This window comes from Notechis scutatus, chromosome 3 (assembly GCF_049901735.1).
Source record: "Notechis scutatus isolate UNSWTSFEM ecotype Mainland chromosome 3, rNotScu1.2, whole genome shotgun sequence".
Lineage (NCBI taxonomy): Eukaryota > Metazoa > Chordata > Lepidosauria > Squamata > Elapidae > Notechis > Notechis scutatus.
Window position 1 is genome coordinate 83,323,702 of NC_142011.1, and position 19,220 is coordinate 83,342,921.

General features: G+C 37.1%; 1 protein-coding gene across 5 annotated transcripts in view; it reads right to left on the reverse strand.

The window, feature by feature from the left end:
• TGFBR3 (transforming growth factor beta receptor 3) overlaps positions 1 to 19,220 on the reverse strand; it is a 165,752-nt gene that overhangs the window by 36,689 nt on the left and 109,843 nt on the right. For all 5 annotated transcript variants that reach the window (XM_087960597.1, XM_087960599.1, XM_087960600.1 and 2 more), the window contains exon 5: positions 3,160 to 3,343. In XM_087960597.1, the coding sequence (XP_087816723.1) occupies positions 3,160 to 3,343 (184 nt within the window). The remainder of the gene's footprint in view (positions 1 to 3,159; positions 3,344 to 19,220) is intronic.

Below are 19,220 nucleotides of genomic sequence, written 5' to 3' on the forward strand. Positions count from 1 at the left end.
GCCAAGAATTATTATTAACAAAGATTCCTGATTCAGTAATAGCTAAATTGGTACCTGGAGACGGAGCTGTACAAATGATTTCAATTTGCTCTTCCTGCAGAAGCTGTGAATGTAGGGAGTATAAGCCAAATATTATAACTGCTGTTTTATTATAATGCTCATGCTAATGAAAAGTTGGTAAAACCGTGTATATTCTAATGCAGAGGTATCAAACTCGATTTCATTGAGGGCTCCATCAAAGTTGTGTTTGACCTCGGAGGGGGGGGGACATGGCCATGGTGGGCATGGCTGGGGGTGGGAATGGGTATGGTGGGCGTGACACGGGACTCAAATTAGGGGCACCTGTGGTGGCCAAGTGCTAATGCAGGACTTCCCTAAGACCCTCCTTCTCTCTCATTATACCCTTTCTTCCTTTCTTTTCTTTTTCCTTCCCTCTTCATTCTCCTTTCTTCTTCCTTCCCCTTTTTCTTTATTTTCCTTTCTTGCTCTCTTCCCATCTTTCCTACTTTTTCTTTGTCTTTCCTCTTTCCCTTTTCCCTTTTCTGTCCCTTCTTGCATGCCCGAGTGCAAAAGGGGAAACATTTCTCCTTTTGTTTTGTTTTTAGTCCTCTGCCAGTGAAAACGGAGTCCAGAGGGACAGCCCCCCCCCAGCTCCATTTCTGCTAGCACCGTGGGCCAGTCCTTTGCTGTTTCCAGGCCGGCTCCATGGGCCGGATCTAAGTACCTCATGGCCTGGATTCGACCCACAGGCCTTGAGTTTGACACCACTGTTGTAATGTATATGTCTGTAAACTTGTTATAAGAGATATGGATTTAAAAAATAATAATATAGCGTATGGTACATGTTAACCAGGGATCACTGAGGTGGCTGCCTGCCTTTGTGAAAGGATTTTTTTTGGGCAGTGTTATCTTTACCTGAGGGATGCCTGAATACCTGTAGGCAATTGGGGGAGGCTCTTTTCTTGTCCCTACGTGGTTTATTCGCTCACAGGAATCGAGCCACCGACCTCAGCGGTGTATAGGCCCAGCATCTTACCATGTGAGCCACTGGGGCCCCCTAGACATGAATTATTAAATGGTTCATCAAGAACTTAGTGATTTTTGTCAATGGAGAAGAAAAGTTTGGAATCTGGGTAAATATTAATAACAGATAACGTAACAGAATAAGATTGCATCCTATAATTTTACAGTATTTTTTTTCTCATCATGGAAAATAAGACAGTCTATACAAGGTTCTCAGGGAGTGTCTGTGCACTTTATTTATTTACCTGCTTGTCACTATTTTATTAATAAATTTAGATGTATTTATTTACTAGTATTACTATGAACTAGTAGATATTATAACAGTAATGCAAGTGTTGTTTTTTGTGCTATATGTCTAGCCCTGTTCTGCATGGATATAGTAGTCCTTGGGCAACAGTTATCCCCAGTAAAGATCTCTATAGCAACTTTAGAGCAAAGCTAAATTCATGGTAAAACAATCCCTCAACAGATAAACTAATGTGGACGACCTATTAATTTCTGATAATTTTTTGCAATTTCTTGCCATTTCTTATACGCAGCGATTATTCTTTATTACATAAAAGGGTGACAATTACTGTTCAGTTGTTGGCCTTCAGCTTTTGAAGATTTTAATTCTCCTTTGGAAGAAAATTAATGCCAATAACCTTCACCAGTCCTCTACTTCACTATGCCACTCACATAAACATTGCCAGCAAATGAACAATAACAGCAAAACATCAGTTTGGGATATGTGGTTGCCTGAACAATTGCTAATGAAAGGGCTGATTCCATGAAAAGAAAAAAAACAATCGATAAATAACTCTTTACCTCTTTTGGATATTGCCAACTTTCTGGTCTGAACTGAGAAACTGTGTCCTGGATCTTTGTGTGTTTGTGCGTGTGTGTGTGTATGTGTACAGCATCTTTGCTTAAAATGGGGAAGGCAATATCATGCTTTGTTATTAATTAGGTGTTACCTTGATATTCCTATCCAACATGACCCTACACTGGTGTAAACTTTAGTTCTTTTGGCTTAACAAGATAAGCCTTTTTATAAAAAATGTTCATCATGTATCAGCTTTCCTCAATAAATTATTGCTGCCAAAAGTCATATATCAACAACAAAATTTCCTGCAGCTGGAAGGTATTTTAAAAAGATTTAACTCTAGGATAACGGAAAACCACAGGGATTACACTCTAGGTGCTAACAAATGCTAACAGGGAAAAAGAGTTTCAGCATTGAAATGGGAACACTTAAATTCATCAAAGTAGATTTTGAAAGACTGTTAACTAATTAATGCTTTATGAAATAAGGGCATCGTAACACAGAAGGCAAAATGGCAAATCAGAAAAATTAGAGATAAAATGTGCAGCTCAGTTGCTCGAAGAAATAAATGAAAATACAGTTGTCTGTAATACACTATATTATATAGCATGGCAATTTGAAGTAATACAGAAGTCTAACATTCACATCACATCTTCAATAACCTAGATACAGATACGGAAGACTAGAAAAATCTGACACAAAAGTTGACCATCTCAATCGCTATAAACTGGAATCTCAAAAGATGGCAAAAGACTTCTCTCTGATGTCCTGAGTCTACCCATGCCTGCAATGTAAATAGCCAAAAGTTCTATTCAAAAACACTGGTAGTATAAATGGCAGGGGACTGGATTTATTAGATTCTAGCTTAGGTGCAAAAAATATTACTAACTCGTGAAACCTTCAACTCCCATCAGAAAACCTTCCTGATCAGCACCCAATCATCCAAACATCTAGTTTGACAAGCACTAGGATTAGAGACATACTCACCCCAATTTATCAGAGTGTGGCGAGCCTTATTTGGCAAGTTTTATTTTACAACCCTCCTCCCTTTAACCTCTCATCTTTCAATTGCCACTTCTGGAGGGGTGGGATATCAAATGAAACCCTTTGAAAGCCAAATGTCCCCCTGTTAACATTCTGTGTAAATTGACCCTTTTTAAAACACTGCTTTCTTTCCCCCTGTGGCAACGACAAGGATACAAAGGAAACAACATTTGGAGTGATTTTCTTATCTCAGGAGAGCCAAGGAATGTCCCTCAGGTGAGATTGAAGACTAACATTAATTAAACCCCATTTCTTATTAACAGTTGTACAAGCTTCAACAGACTTACCTTCACCCACTTTTATGTAAACATTTCTGGATATTTTAAATTCGGTGAAGGATGTTACTGCTCCATATTCCTTTTCAGCCCACTCTAACAGATGCTTATTTCCTTGAGGAAGGGGTTTCTCTTCTCTCTTTGCTGTCAAGGAGAAGCCTTCCTTCTCAAACTGCACAATGGAGCCTGCTGAAAGCTGAGGAGATCAGAAGACATATTTAATGCGACAGTCACCTGCTACCAAACAATTGTCTCTTCAAAAACTTACCAACCATAAAACCGTGACTTTAACCTGTGATGCTGTCTCCCACTACCTAAACACACTATATTGCAATCATTTGGATAACTTGAAGTCCCTTTAAATAGAATATCGCACCAAGAACATGGATTTCAATTCTTCTCTATTAGCTATCAAGACTCAATGTGGATGAGAAGGTATGACCTTCTAGAAAGAAAAGGTGCATACAGATTTGAAACATGGACCCAAGTGCTAGATATTTCTTAACAAGATCTTTTATATTATATGCCTATAAATAGGAAAAAACCTAGATATTACACAATTGTGAAAATAACACCAAAAATGCTGATTCTTTTGGGGGCTACCTTTACCTTAAAGAAAAACAGCCTGTGACTACCTTCTACAACAGGGGTGTCCAACCTTGGCAACTTTAAGACTTGTGGACTTCAACTCCCAGAATTCCTCAGCCAGCTTCGCTGGCTGAGGAATTCTGGGAGTTGAAGTCCACAAGTCTTAAAGTTGCCAAGGTTGGACACCCCTGTTCTACAAGCTGTCAATCCCCAGTTGTGGTGGGACACCTGTCAGAACCACCAATAAACAGTGACTGAGAATTTTAGGTCCTGTAATTCCAGCTTTAGAAAAGATGAGCTAGGGTAATGTAAAGAGGAGGATGGAAACACTAAGATATCTGCTCCAGGCTGAATTCCCAAACCAGAGGAACTTCAATAGCTCATTTTTATCAAGCTTCCTCACTCATGCCTGTTGAGGAAAGAAGCAATTTGAGTGCCCTTCCTGATTTGCACAAAGCAGTTTAATAAAGAGTAGGGGAACCCTTGCTAATGGGAGACTCTATTTTATGCTGTACCCCCATATTGTACTGCATATGAAGTTGAATTATGATTTAATATTGGGCTCCTATTTACTATACAAGAAAACAGAACATGGTTCTGTTCATACGGTGAATGAATAAAATTCACTCAGATATACATATAGTAATTGAAGTACAAACAAATATGAGCTTATTAATGATACGTCATTATTCACCATTCTTCTATATTCCCATCTTTTCTCTTTTTTAAATATATACTTTTATTAAAATTATCATAATATAAAGTACAAATGAGAGGTACAAAAGTAACAGAGAAGTGGGGGAGGGAAAAGAAGGGGAAAAAGAAGTGTGGAATGAGGAGAAAAAAGGGGGAAAAAGCATTACGTTCCAACTTTTTTCAGCACAGTAGGATAAAATAAAATAAAATATAGCCTTTTTTAAACTGTCACATGCTTAATTAGCCATTTCTATAACAACAAACATTTCGAATCAGAAATCCCATGTTATGTTTTTCTTTCTTAAGCACAAATCCTAGAAGTAGTTACTGAGTAGAAACAAAACTGGATGTATGCTTTTCTTTAATTAAGCTGGCCACATTTCTATATTTCATTCAAAGTTTCGTTGTATGGCTTCATTGTCATTTTTCAAGGCCAATTTGATACAAAATGGCTTTCATGCTGTATATAAGCCCAAGCAAGCTAACTGATGCAATGAAATAAAATCCTGAGGCACAATAGGATTGTACTGATCCTGCAAGAAAGAACTTTCTTATTCTTAAAGCTGCTCTTTGAGCCAAGTCAATGATGATAGAAATCATTTAAGCTACTATGGAGCAGTTCATGTAACATCAAACCAATCTCAAAGTTCCTTAAGTGGAAAAAATAGATCAGAGAAATGCTTTATGGCATGTGCTCAAGGTTAATGGAATTTGATCTTTTGGATCATTACCACTGCTAACCAGTGTCATTTAGATAAATCTTAGATGGTATGAACTGGTAGGCTAACCGCTTAGCTAAATCAGGAGGTGAAATGATCCTAGAGTACTAGAAACTAATACACTCTGGAAAACTGCCTAACCTTTGACAATTATTTTCATGGACATATGTATGGGAGCTAAAAAATCAACACGAGAATTCTCATTAGCATTGCATTTAATAGTTATGGATATCAAAGAATAGTGCAAGTCATGCACATTATTTTAAAACAGACGTCAGCAGCACATGTGTTCTTAATCAAATTAAATCCTATCTCAGAGGGATGAAAGTCGTAAAATCGATAACTTGTCTTTCATGTTGTCAGACTCATAGAACATTGCCTCATGGGAAACTTATTCTGGTGGGAAAGAAGGAAAAGATCTGTTTGAGAAATGCCCACAGCAACCAAGTGAAATAAACTAATGTGATTATTTCCATAAGGCACTTTTTTCTAAAACACTGTGATCAATGATTGTCGTTTTGAACATCACCCACACTCAATAGAATTTTGTTTCAGACAACAACATGTTGCAAATAGATATGAAGATACTTTTGGATGACTAACTGGAAGCATATACTGATATACTCTCAAACAGTGACTTTGGGCAGGATATTAATAATAATCAAGAATTTATAAAAGGGTCTCAGAGACCGTCAGGACCTTACTTTGACAATCATTGTCCTAGATAATCAAAGTAGAAGAAATCCTGTGACATTCTATCCATTTTTGTTGGAATAATAACAATAACAATAACAATTAGTAGTAGTAGTAGTAGTAGTAGTAGTAGTAGTAGTAGTAGTAATGTGAAGATCTTGTGGGACTTTCAAATATAGGCGGATCATCATTTAGAACACAACATGCCAGATATCACAGTCGTTGAAATCCGAAGCATACAATTTATCGATATCACTGTACCAGGAGACACCAGAGTCAAAGAAAAAGAACTAGAAAAAAATCACAAAATATCACGACCTGGCCATTGAAACTACGTGATTATGTCATATGAAACATATCAATGATACCCACTGTCATCGGGGCACTTGGCACCATGATGAAGAATTTTTCAAAATACATCAAGAAATTACAGCTCCCTATAATAACACCAGCAGAACTGCACAAAACTGTGCTACTCGGAACATCGTATATTTTAAGAAGATACTTGGTTGACTTCCGGTTTGCAAGGTTTCAGCAGCGGCAGGGATTCGCGATTCTGCGCGATCCCCTGCTGCTCGCTGCCAAGGTTCCCCCGATCCTGCGGATTTGGGGGATTTAGCTGCCCCGTAGAGGCAGCTGAAGACAGGGGGGATCCGGATAGGGGTTTAGGGGTGTTGCAGACCCCCTCCCCACCCGGCAAAACCCCCTTTTCCCAAGGCAGAGGAGCGGCGGTCAGCAATGGCCGCCACGAAGAAACCTGCAACCGGACAAGATCGTGCAGGAGGAAGAAAGAGGCAAGAGTTGTGAGAGTTGTTTCTGACCGGGATAAAGTAAGAGAGAGTGTCCTGGAATCTTGAAGGCTGCTAAGGATACATTGTTTCCAGAGAGAGTTACAAGCGGCGAATATCCTAAAAGGGAAAGCTTTTTTTTTTTTTTCCGTTTCACTCTCCTTCCTAACGTGACAGCGGAGGAATCATAAGAGAAATCCGAAAACCTGCATTGGAGGTAATTGAATGTTGAAGGGATAAGGATTTCTGAACATTTAAAGAAAAAAAAAAATCTTTTTGGCTGTGAGTGGGAAGGAGAGGGGGAAAAAATTGGAGCAAAATTTGAAAATAAGGAGAAGATTGCCTAGAATTCTAAAGAGTTACTAAACATCAATAAGACTTCTAAAAGATATATTTTAAAGGGAACTTTGTGACTAAACTTTAACTCCAGAAAGAGAAAGTGAAGAAGGAGAAAGTATTTAAAAGAAACAGCTTGTTTGGATTGTTTGGTGATTTTGGAACTTCTGAGAATTATTTCTGATTAAAAGCACTTGGGTGGTTGTTTGGAAAAACTTTTCTCTACACAATGGCATCACTTGTGGATGGATTGAAACTTGTATACCAAAAATATGAAAAAGAAAAGCAAGAAGGGAAGGATGTTCTTGGCACTCTTTTTCAATTTTTAGAAATGGCGGTTTGCACTTATGTAAAGCTGAATGAGCAACAGGATGACTGGGACAAAGAAGAAGCCATTTTTGATGAACAAGTGACTTTGGTCGGGGAAGGAAAGGAGAAAGAGAAAACGGAAAAGAAGACTTTAAGACTTGGAAAAACAACCAAAAAAGAGAAGAATAAGGTGAAAAGGGGATATTATGTTAGAAAACAACAGAAAGGAGGAAAGTAGAATAAAAGGGAGGTGGAGAGACAAGGGATTAAAGAGGACAAGGAGAAGAATAAGCAAGGGAGAAAGGAAGGGATGAGAAGCCTTAATGGTGGGGAGCAAGATGCAAAGAAACAAGTTTTTTAGAGATAATGGGTAAATTTTATTGAAAAAGGGATTCTAGAAAGGTACATAAGATTGTATTTTTACATTTGTACTTAGAAATAACCTTAGAAAATTGGAAATAATATGCAATTTAAAATGTGATAAAATATTTAGTATAATTTAGTGAAATTTTGTTAAGAAAAGGGGAGCACTTCAATGAAACAATGATTTAAGATATGTGATGTGGGGGGGGAAATAATTTTGGAAAGCATAAGTGTTCCCATAAAGGCATGATATTTAATTGAAATGGGTAAAATGCTTAAGATATAAATGATTGTTAATATTAATGATCAGACTATGTTATCCTAGTGAAATTTTTTGTGAAATGAGAGATTTGAAGTAGGAGAAGGGGGAACATTTTAATGAAATAATGATTTATAATATGTGATGTGGGAGGGGGAATAATTATGGAAAATAGGTGCTCCCATAGAAGTATGTGATTTAACTGAAAAGTAATGTGTTAAATGTTTAAGATATAAATGAATATTAATATTAATGAATAGATTTGTATTGGTATTGATAATATTGTATAATTTTAGAATGTACCAGACAGAATCCCAATGTAAGCTATGCATTCTATATTAAGTATTATAAATATAGGGGAAAGAGATAAAGGCATCATACTCCATTTAGTGTACAGGAGAAGTTTTCTTTAAAGAAGAAAGATAAATGGATAGCTGGAAATAGAACAGACAAAGAATAATAAATATTATGATTTGAATTGAGATGAGATAAATAAAATAAAATTAAGAAAATTTAAAAGAGAGGAGAAGCTATATAGAAAATTGAAAATGCTAATAAGATATGGAATGGTATGCAAAATGAATATGAATTTGAATTTGTGTCTGTACCAAGAGTTTTAACCCGGGACTAAGCAACTTTCAGAAAAGAGGTTTTTTATGTTTTTATGTTTTGTGTTTCTGTGTGTTTATGTTTTGTATGCCTTTAAAAATTAATAAAATTTGTTCCAAAAAATATATATAAGAAGATACTTGGTTGATAACTAGGATGCTGGCATCAATGTGTATCAACCACCAGTGCCAGTCAATAATATTTGTGATACATTTTTAAATGTTCAGTTGACTTTCATGTTTAATGAGTAAAAGATAATAATAATAACAATAACAATAATAATAAATAATAATTGGGATCTGCTCGCATAATCCGCCGATGCATCACGCAGTCCTAAACACTTGGGAAGTGTTTGACTAGTGATTTGTGATACGAAACCCAGCATAGTCACCTCATTTGCTGTGTACACTGTCGTTTGTTGTTGTTGTTGTTGTTGTTAATAATGTTAATAATGTTAATAATGTTAATAATAATAATAATAATAATAATAATAATAATAATAATAATAATAATAATAAATTGATTAGTTGTAAGGCCATGCACTGTACAAGGCAATAATTAGGCCACAAATAACAGAAAAAAGTAAAAGACAGAACTAAAAGAAAATATAAATCATGTTTCTATATCAACCCTAAAATTGACCCAGTCTGTTTATTTGGTTTTAGTATCCAAGCAATTTCATAAGTTCACACAATAGTAACTGGGCCAGAAAAGATTGCCAATTTTTATTGTCCATTAACATGTGTGATAATGCTTTATTTGTTAAAGATCCAGAATATTCAAAAACAAGTCAACGATTAAAAGGAAAGAAACTGTAAACAAAATGTATCCATTGCACATTTACCAATCAATGTAAACTATTTTCCATATTTAATTCACATTTTATTATACAGAAGGTGTTCACATGAGGGTTCAATCAACACAACATCTATATCTCCACAAAACTAAACTATGGTTATCCTTTCCATCACAGAATAACACCCACAATTATTACAACAATGGATGTCCAGTGCTTCCATTGTGTTAGATCTGCAGTTCCAGACTGGGACTGCATAGCTACCTCTATGTCCACAAATGAAGTGCACAATTGAGTGTCTTCTTTGAACCTGAAGGATTATCACATATCTTACAAAAAGGAGTTTCTGCTGGAGTGATATAGCATTTCCAGACTGGTAAAGACACTCCCTTTAAAACAAAAGTTTATTTAGGTCTGGCAAATCACAACAACCTACTGTACATAACAACCATTCTCTTTTTACTAGATTAGATTTTAAAAATACAAACTAAACCTGCTTCAGATCTTAATGAGCTTTTTTGATGGTCATGTGACCACATTACATCATTTCATTTAAAAAAAGAAATTATATTCAGTGCAGTGCTTCATATATCAATTTTACTAGAGGGCTTATAAAAGAATAACCAGATTTGTATAAAAGGGGAGCCCCAAATGTCATTAATCTACATTTCACTAAACTTTTTTCTGTCCATTCATCACCTGATAGTTTCAACACATCTTCCTAACGTTTGGCAATATGCAGTATTCATAAAACAAATCTCAATTTAATGAAATATGCTTGTAACTTGTGCTGCAGTTTTTTATGGGATATGGAATATTATTAATTGAAGTTACTAGAGTATTTTTGAAGGAGCAAAAATATTTACTCTCAATTCACACATCGTGCTGTGCTAATATGCACTGCACTAAGGCAAACTCCTGGGCTTACCTTGTGCCTTGTTTTTCCCCCCGACATATAAAATCTGCCACTGGATGCATATGCATGCATAAATACATCTACATAAACCATAAAAGTCAGCTTTATTTTTTTAAAGTGAGGGTTTGATTGTCTGAGGCAATATCCTGCACTTGTTCACCTTGAATCTTATTCTTCATGTTTCATAGCTCACCATATAAGAGGCCTCTTCCACTGAAGAAATGGAAAGGGGGAAATTATGCATATAAAAAGTATCATTTCATATCTTTTCATTTCTGTTGTTCTGGGCAATGTCTTAAGAAGAAGTTACATGAATGGAGAGCTAAATCATGGGCCAATCTCAGGTTGGGACCAGGAACCCCACAACCTTCACCCGCTAGAAATGAAGCAAAGAACCAAAGTGCAGAATACAGCAAAACCTTATCCTAAACAGGAAAACTGTTTTAAAGCCCTTCCTGTTAAAAAAAAAACAACCAGTATGCAGTTAAATGCCTGGGAACCCTTTATCACCTAGAAAGTTATTTGAATCTTCAGCCCTGGTAGCTTGCAGGTCTTCGGACAAAATAACATCAAGCAGTCTGGAGGAAATTAGTTAATGAGCCAATCATCTATTCAAAGCTTTTATATTTTGCAAGGTTTCTAAAGTGTTAGGTCAACAGCATAAATGCATCAAAAGACCATAGTTCAGCGTGTAGACTAAGTACACGCTGCTCTCATTTGACCCCATCAAGATGAAACAGCCACACTGCCCTTCTAAGGTTACAAAATGGGGGGGAAAGCCATTGGCTGGCCAGTCAACACATTGCTACGCTGCAGTTTCCAACTTTTGAATAAAATAATTAATTCTAATTAAGCTTTACGTGACTGCCTAATTTACAAATAAAGTCTGGAATCAAGTGATGGAGGCAAGAGCGAAGAAGGAATCTGCTGTGCCTGCCAGGTCTCAAAAGTTTTACTACGAGGGCTTAAGGCTACATTACATGAGCCAAGCATGTTATTTTTTTTGGATGCTGTTCAAGAAACTCTTCCAGAGAGGAACGAAAAGGCAGCCGTCACTTGGTTTCACTCCTTTTCATCAGACATTAACTGCTTTCTCATCAGACATTAACTGTCTTTCAGAAGAGTTAGGGCCGTTCTGGAAATCTCCAGGATGTGAAAGTACATCTGGCTTGAGAAGGTAACTTTTGAGGCTAACAACTGGACATACCTGAAGTGGCATGAAGAGACATAGAGTTGCGCTATGCTGCCAAGCACTTTTTCACATGCACAAAGCACCAAACTGAATGGAGAGCAAGGTGGGAAGTGGTTAATTACACAGGTTTTTATGAGCAATATAGATGAAATGTTTCATCATGCCATCTTCAATTGTGGGTTTTCACCCCAGAACAATCACTGAAGGTTGATTCACAGAGAGATCAGAAAGACTTGTAAGACTATTTGTGTGTGTGTGTGTGTGTGTGTGTGTGCGCGCACGCACGCGCGGATGTGCATGTGCATTTTGAATCCTGGATTCAAATTTCTGCAATTTTCTTGGCAAGAAGTGGTTTGCCATTGCCTTTTTCCTGGGGCTGAAACAGAGGTGGAATTCAGCAGGTTCTGACCAGTTCTGGAAAACCAGTAGTGGAAATTTTGAGTAGTTCAGAGAACCGACAAATACCACCTCTGACTGGAGATTTTACAGCATCCTTCCCCTGCCATGCCCACCAAGCCATGCCCACTGAACCAGTAATAAAAAAATTTGATTCCCACCACTGAGTTGAAAGAGAGGGACTGGTCCAAGATCACGCAGCTGGCTTTGTACTTAAGGCAGGGCTAGAACTTCCAAGTATTAATCTGGTGCCTTAACCACTATACCAAACTGGCATTCTTGCAATGCTATTAAACAAAAATAGCAATTGCTTTTCTGAATGATGGGTGTAACCCGCCTGAACTTTGTTGAGTTTTCATTCTGAAGCCGGATTTAATCACCATAATGACTGTGTCAGCAGTTATTTTCCTCACTTATTCCCAGTACTTGGTTCCTCTTTGTGGCAAATAAACACTTGCCCATTGCTTGTGTGACAGAGCAGAAGAAAATATCCTAACTAATATCCTATATTAGTTAATACCCTGCTAATTATTTGCAATATACCTTGTCAATATGTGATTATGTGTAAGCATGTAACTGCTGCAGGCAAACAAGTGACAATAATCTATGGACAAAGGGAATTATACTTTCTAATTGGAAGACTAAATTATCTAGTTCCATAAGATAATTCTACTTTCTAATTGGAAGACTAAATTATCTAGTTCCATAAGATAATTCTACTTTCTAATTGGAAGACTAAATTATCTAGTTCCATAACGTTGTCTTTAAAATAAATCAGAAAGTTATGCACACTATTTGTCTGAAGATTACTTGCCCAGCCAACTGGCTAGCTAACAACTCCTCTGCCAAAGCCTGTAGTTATGAAAGTGTCTGCCTATCAGCGTGACAAACTTCACCTGTCACTACTTGGCCTTCATTTTTATAAACAAGCATGTAATGAGGCTAAGAAATGTAACCCTCCACAACTATTGTGAACTTTATACACAAGGAGTTCTATATAAGGGTCTGTTTCAACATATTCTCTGGTTTTCTGCAGTGACCTTGTTCACTCTTTTCTCAGAACAATGATTTGGCTTAGGGCACTTTTCTTTTCCCAAACAAGGCATGCCGACTAGGATGAGAAATTATCTTAATCCTAGAACTTGGCTAGTTTTTAAAAATATTCATCCTTTGGGAAAAATGAAATCCTTTAAAAAGTAAGATTAACCCTGAAGTAAGCCGCCACATGTCTTAACACTGCTGTTCTCTCTGCTGCTCCCAATAGTCTCATGATTTGGTCCATAAAGGGCCACCCAGTTATCCCTCCTGGAGAGATGGCCTACAGTTGGAATCTTCCCCAGTGACCATGATTTGAAGGGGAAACTGAAGTATGAAATACTTTACCCTTTTCACCGAGTGAAACCATGTCAGAGTCCTAGCATCTAGTAGTCATCTTAGTGTCTATTAAAAGTAAAGACTGATGTTCTGCATGGATTCTTCACTTAAATATGGCTTTAATGCTAGCATGTGTGTGCGCGTGTGTGTAGCAACATGCACATAGGTGTACATACATACATAATGTTCTTTACACCTCTGGTCCTGGGTTCAACACTTAATTATGTTGAATTAATTGTTCTAAGTTGTTTTTATAACATGTTTTCATCATTGGTTTTATTTTACGCTGCTGGCGTCAACTTGTGTGAAATGGGTGGCCATATAAAGTCGATACAATTCATTTAGTGCCCATTTGAAGTTACAATGGCACTAAAAAAAGTGACTTATGACCATTTTTTCACACTTATGACCATAGCTGCGTCCTCATGATTACGTGATCAAAATTCAGATGCTTGGCAATTGGCACATATTTATGACGGTTGCAGTTTCCTGGGGTCATGTGATCACCTTTTGCAACCTTCTGACAAGCAAAGTCAATGAGGAAACCAGGTTCACTTAACGCGTGTTACTAACTTAACTGCAGTGATTCACTTAACAACTGGGACAAGAAAGATTATAAAATGGGGCAAAAACTCACTTAACAAATGTCTCACTTTGCAACCAAAATTTTGGCTCAATTGTTTTGTAAGTCAAGGACTATCTGTAAAGCATCTGATGTGAGGAACCAATAGAACCAGTGGTTTGGACTGAATATAATTCCCAGACAAATAGTGTACATCATTCAAGATATGGCACATTTGACTCAATCAGGAACAGTCCACGAACTGAATTAAGAACCAGGAACAAAGCTAAAACAGTTCTTTATAATTCTGATTGGGATCCAAATAAAATGGTTTGTATTGTGTGAAAATACCATTTCCCTGAAAATAAGACCTATCCCAAAAATAAGACCTAGCATGTTTTACATGTACACCTAATATAAGCCCTACCCCCCCCAAATAACCGTACTTAAGAACCTGTACAGCCAGCTGCCCTCCCACTTCATCCGGTTGCTCGTGGTGCTGCAGCTACAAGGCAAGACGGGATGGTGGTGGAGCTGCCCATGCACCCTGGACCAGCTTACCTCAGGGCCTCTGCACCCCAGCCATCCACGCCCCAACAGCTGCCTCATGGTGACAGCACAAGCACCCATGTGCAGCAGGAGCTCATGTGACCTCCAGTCCACTTCTGCTTGCTTGCAGCCCCAATGGAGTAGGAGGCCAAGTGGTGTGTTGGTGACGAGGTGAGGCAGGTGTCAGGGTGGCGTGGCTGTGGGCCCAAGCTAAGCCTGTTCCCGATTGAGTCAAATGTGTCATATCTTGAATGATGTACACTATTTGTCTTACAGCCTCTATTAGCCAGTGGCCATGTATGTATAATTTAGGATTAAAAGTTCATGTCAACCTAAATCCTATCAGTGCGAAGCGGCAAATGTCTGCTTTCGGGGTAAGCAGAAGTATTTACATCTCCATCACAAACAATATATTGGTACCACAAAAACCTGCATATGCTTAATAATTACATCTTGTAAATAGCAAATGTACGCAGGATGCATGGTTTTGGATAATTAATTTACAAAATCCTAATTCAATGAATTAGAAAAGGAGTCATCCAAGGACTCCCTAGTGGAAGATCAGACAAGTCAGATCTTGTCTGGCAGATCAGTGGGTAAGATAACATCTAATAAAACTACTTTTTCCCCCTTCCATTTAAGAAATGACTAATCTTGGAATCTCTTGAAGTGGAAGTGGGCATCTTTTTAGCATAAATCTCTGATAAGTGTAGAAGAGAGAGAAAACATTACTCTTTCTAGGGGATTAACATCTTTCACTTATTGAATGTTACACAATTTATAGATTTTTTCCCCTTTCTCTTATAGCAGACATCATCTGCTTGGTGGTGAGCAGAATAGGTACACCTATTAAGGCAGCAGAGAGAAAGAAAAGTGTACTGAAATAGAAACCAGGGATGGGATTCTACCAGTTCACACCTATTTGGTAGAACCGGTTGTTAACATTCTGAGCAGTTCGGAGAACCGGTTGTTAGAAGAAATTACTGGCCTAATCCTGTAAGGAAGGCAGGAAGGTAACATTCTGGTGTTGCTTACAGAAACTGCCTCTCCATTAACCCTTATTACATTCTTGGCAGGACTAGACTTCCTGTCTCAGGAACTTCTCTGGAATTTTTTTCCCCTCCTTTGCTGGTACTTTGCTTGTGTGGAGTGACCATTCAAAGTTACAATGGCACTGTAAAAAGTGACTTATGACCATTTTTCACACTTACGACTGTTGCAGCATCCCCACAGTCTTGAGAGGCCAGGCAAGGAGATGCGTGCCTCGATGTGAGTGATATTGAGTTGGCCACGCCCAGCCAGTCACATGACCACCAAGCCATGTCCACTAACTAAGCCACACCCACAGAACCGGTTGTTAAAAAATTTGAATCCCACCCCTGATAGAAACATTCACCAACTGATGATTTCCATAATCAAATGACCTCTGGCCACCAAATTTAACTAAATTTTACCTTTCTTTGGGTTTAGTATATAGGCATTAGTTGCATGCGATTATAAATATTCATTCTGTCTAAGAATATGTTATCTGTCAAAAGCCTTCCCCCTGAAACATGCAGTTTTGATAAATAAGTGACTAAAAAAGAATATACACCTATTCTTATTAATCTGGACAAAACAATGTATTTGTCCTGCCAATTTTATCTGTTATTAGTTGATATTTCAAGTCTGCTGATCCATTTTATACTTTGATAGTGAATCCCCCCCCCCCCCCCAATTTCTTTTGGTGTTACTATAATTTAACAAACATTTATCTTCCTTTCGTTTGGTATGGAACGTCACTTCAATTTCATTTGTAATACAGCAGAGGAAAATACTAAAAGATTGCCTAGTGCCAAAGATACTTTTAAAAGCAAGCTAATCTTTGCTTCTTAAGATATACTGAACTAAAACATGTTTTAAGTGGCATTTAATGTATCGTTGCTGAAAGTAAAATAATTTTTAAGCAGATGGAACAAGGGATGGAAGTATTTTTTTTTCATGCTAACGAGGCCTCATTTAAATCACTGTCTTTGGGGTAGAATTCTGCCAAAGCATTTATTTGAGGTCAGACTGCATATGCTTCTTGTAAAAGAAACAATTATTTAAATTTAAATCCCTAAGGAAGAAAAATATGCACTCTATGCATCCCTTCCAATGCCCTAATCAACAATGATCGGTGGTCCCTGCTTATTATGAACTTAACTTTCTGAAATAGAACTTTTAATACAATGAATCTAACAAAAGCTTTTAATACAATGAGTCAATCGACTGTTCTCCAAATGGTCAATTTGGAGAATGCAAAGGCTACTTTGAAGATGTTCAGGACAATGCAACAATTTCAAGTGGAAAATGGAACTTGTCTATCTGAATTCAGACAGACATGAGCAAATATACGGATTTTGTGATCTATTCATTTTTTACATCTAAATCATTCAATTCTTCATCAATAGTTTAGCTTCTTCTTTTTCTTACAGAGTGTAAGTTAATCACAAAATACACAAAACTGGGAAAGGTTCTCACTTAATAAGCACAAGTTTGTGTGGGGTGGATGGGTGGGTAGGAATGTGTTTTCTCTATATTTTAGTGTATAGAATAGCAATAGCATTTAGATGTCTATGGTGATTCTCAGTCATCCAGGTCATGGTGGTCCTAAATGTGCTTCTTGGATGAGAAACAAAAAATCTTCAAAGAAAGACCAGAAAGTCCAGTTGCCTCTTGAAAAAGCACCTTTGGGACAATAGCACTTAAATTTATATACTGCTTTACAATGCTTTACCCTAAGTGGTTTACAGAGTCAGCATACTGATCCCAACAATCTTGGTCCTCATTTTTACCAACTCGGAAGGATGGAAGGCTGAGTCAACCTTAAGCTGATGAGAATTGAACTGCTGGCAGTCAGCAGAATTAGCCTGCAATACTACATTCTAATCACTGCACCATCGTGGCTCTTATTGTACTGGAAGTAAAGGTATGTCCAATGAATATTGGAAGTGTAAAAGCAAAGAAGGGTCTTTTTATCATCTATTGTGGACATGTGATAAAGCAAAAAAAAAAAGTCAGAGTATATTCATATTTTAATACAGAAAATTTTGAAAATGGAAATAAAAATAAAACCAGAACTTTTCATTTTGGGCCTAATGGAAAAAGAACTGGAGAAAACATTTGGAACCTTATAACTATATATGTTCACAGCAGCAAGACTATTGTACACACAAAAATGGAAGGACACTTCAACCCCTACTATGGAAGAAAAGTCAAGAGTTTCATTCTTTTCCACATTGATGGAGTTGGCTGAAATGGCAAAACTGAATATAAGTATTTTTGTTTTCACATAGAGACCGCTTCTGAATTTCATGCTCGATGTAGAAAAGAATGAAATTCTGACTTTGGGTTTTACAGATTAGACTGATATATCTTAATAGAAATGGCTTGTTTATACTATTATGGAAAAGTAAAAAGTTGTGATTTGATGTTAATGCCTTATTTTACTGTAACAGAGAGAGTCGGAAGTCAGTGCTTCTTTTTCTTTTCCCTATCTTTCCTCACTCCTCTTCCCTTTCCCTTTCCCCCTCACTGCTCTTCTATTTACTTTTGTATTTTGTATTTTATAATACTCTATTAACTTAATAAAAATGCTTACACAAAAAAGGGAAGTAAATGCTGCAGCTTTTCCAAATATTATTTAGTTTAAGGAAATAATAATTACAGTAGTTTGCAAGCTGAGTAAGGATTACATTATGAATGTTAAGGTTAATGTAATATTATGTTTTAACACCTACTTTGGCCAGTATATTGCAGTTCTTTCTGCTAAGTATTGTACCATAGATATTGAACATACTGTATTGTTCAAGGTCGCCAAGTCCTGACAATATTTAATTCTTAATTAAACCACTTTTCTATAATGAAAATAAGACAAGATTCATCATCCTCTTTCTCTTTCCTTTTTAATCTGGTTGAATACTTTAATATAATATAATTGCATGGGAAAGCCAGAATAAACAATTCAGCTCCAAGCAGATGATGAGTTATGTTTTGAATTGTAGATAATCTGGAATGTTTTATTCCTAATTTCATTTCATTAGTACTTGAGTCAGATATCTGCCAAAATCCATGTTCACAAAAATGATTCTATCAAGTGCAAGTATTAGGGTTTTAGAATATATTGTTTTCTTTATTTATCTTGGTGTAAGTATATCCAGGAACGTTTCAGAACTGGTAATCTGAAATGTAGCCCTTGCTTGATATGAATACAAGAAAGTCTATAGTTTCTTTGACTGTTTAGGAAAATACAAACATGATCAAGGACTACAAGCTCCCCAGCAGTGCTTTGAACCACGAACAGTGTTTGTGTTTAATTTAAATTTCATAAAATAATTCTTTACCTGAAGGATTTGTGAAAGGCCAGTTGCCATTTTTGACAGTTTATTTGTTTGATTCACATCTCACCTTTCATTCAGGAGCATAAAGCAGAATACAGAGTTCTCTCCTCCTATTTTACTCTACAGCAACATCCTGGGAAGTAGGCTAAGTAGAGAGAGAGTGACTGGTCGAAAGTCATCCAGTGAGGTGTTATTTGGAAGGTTGGACTAGGAAATGCCCTCCCCCTACATCAATAGTCCCAACACTTTTAACCACAACATTATATAGCTTTACTCTATAATAGAGATACACTGGCACTTGCACAACATGTGTCCAGCAACTTTAACGTTGATTTCCAATGGAAAGCCAAATGGATCACTGAACACCCAGTCATAGGAAGACATATAAATGACCCCACAAAAAAGTGCCAGGATTTGAACTATCACATCAGCAATGGACAGCCCTGAATAGGATTCTCATTTTACATGGTGTCTGCCAGGACTCTCTGTATAAATGGGGTATAGTTTCCTCCCTTCAATGTGACTGCGGGGTCCCATGTCAAACTGTAGATCACATCGTGACTGGCT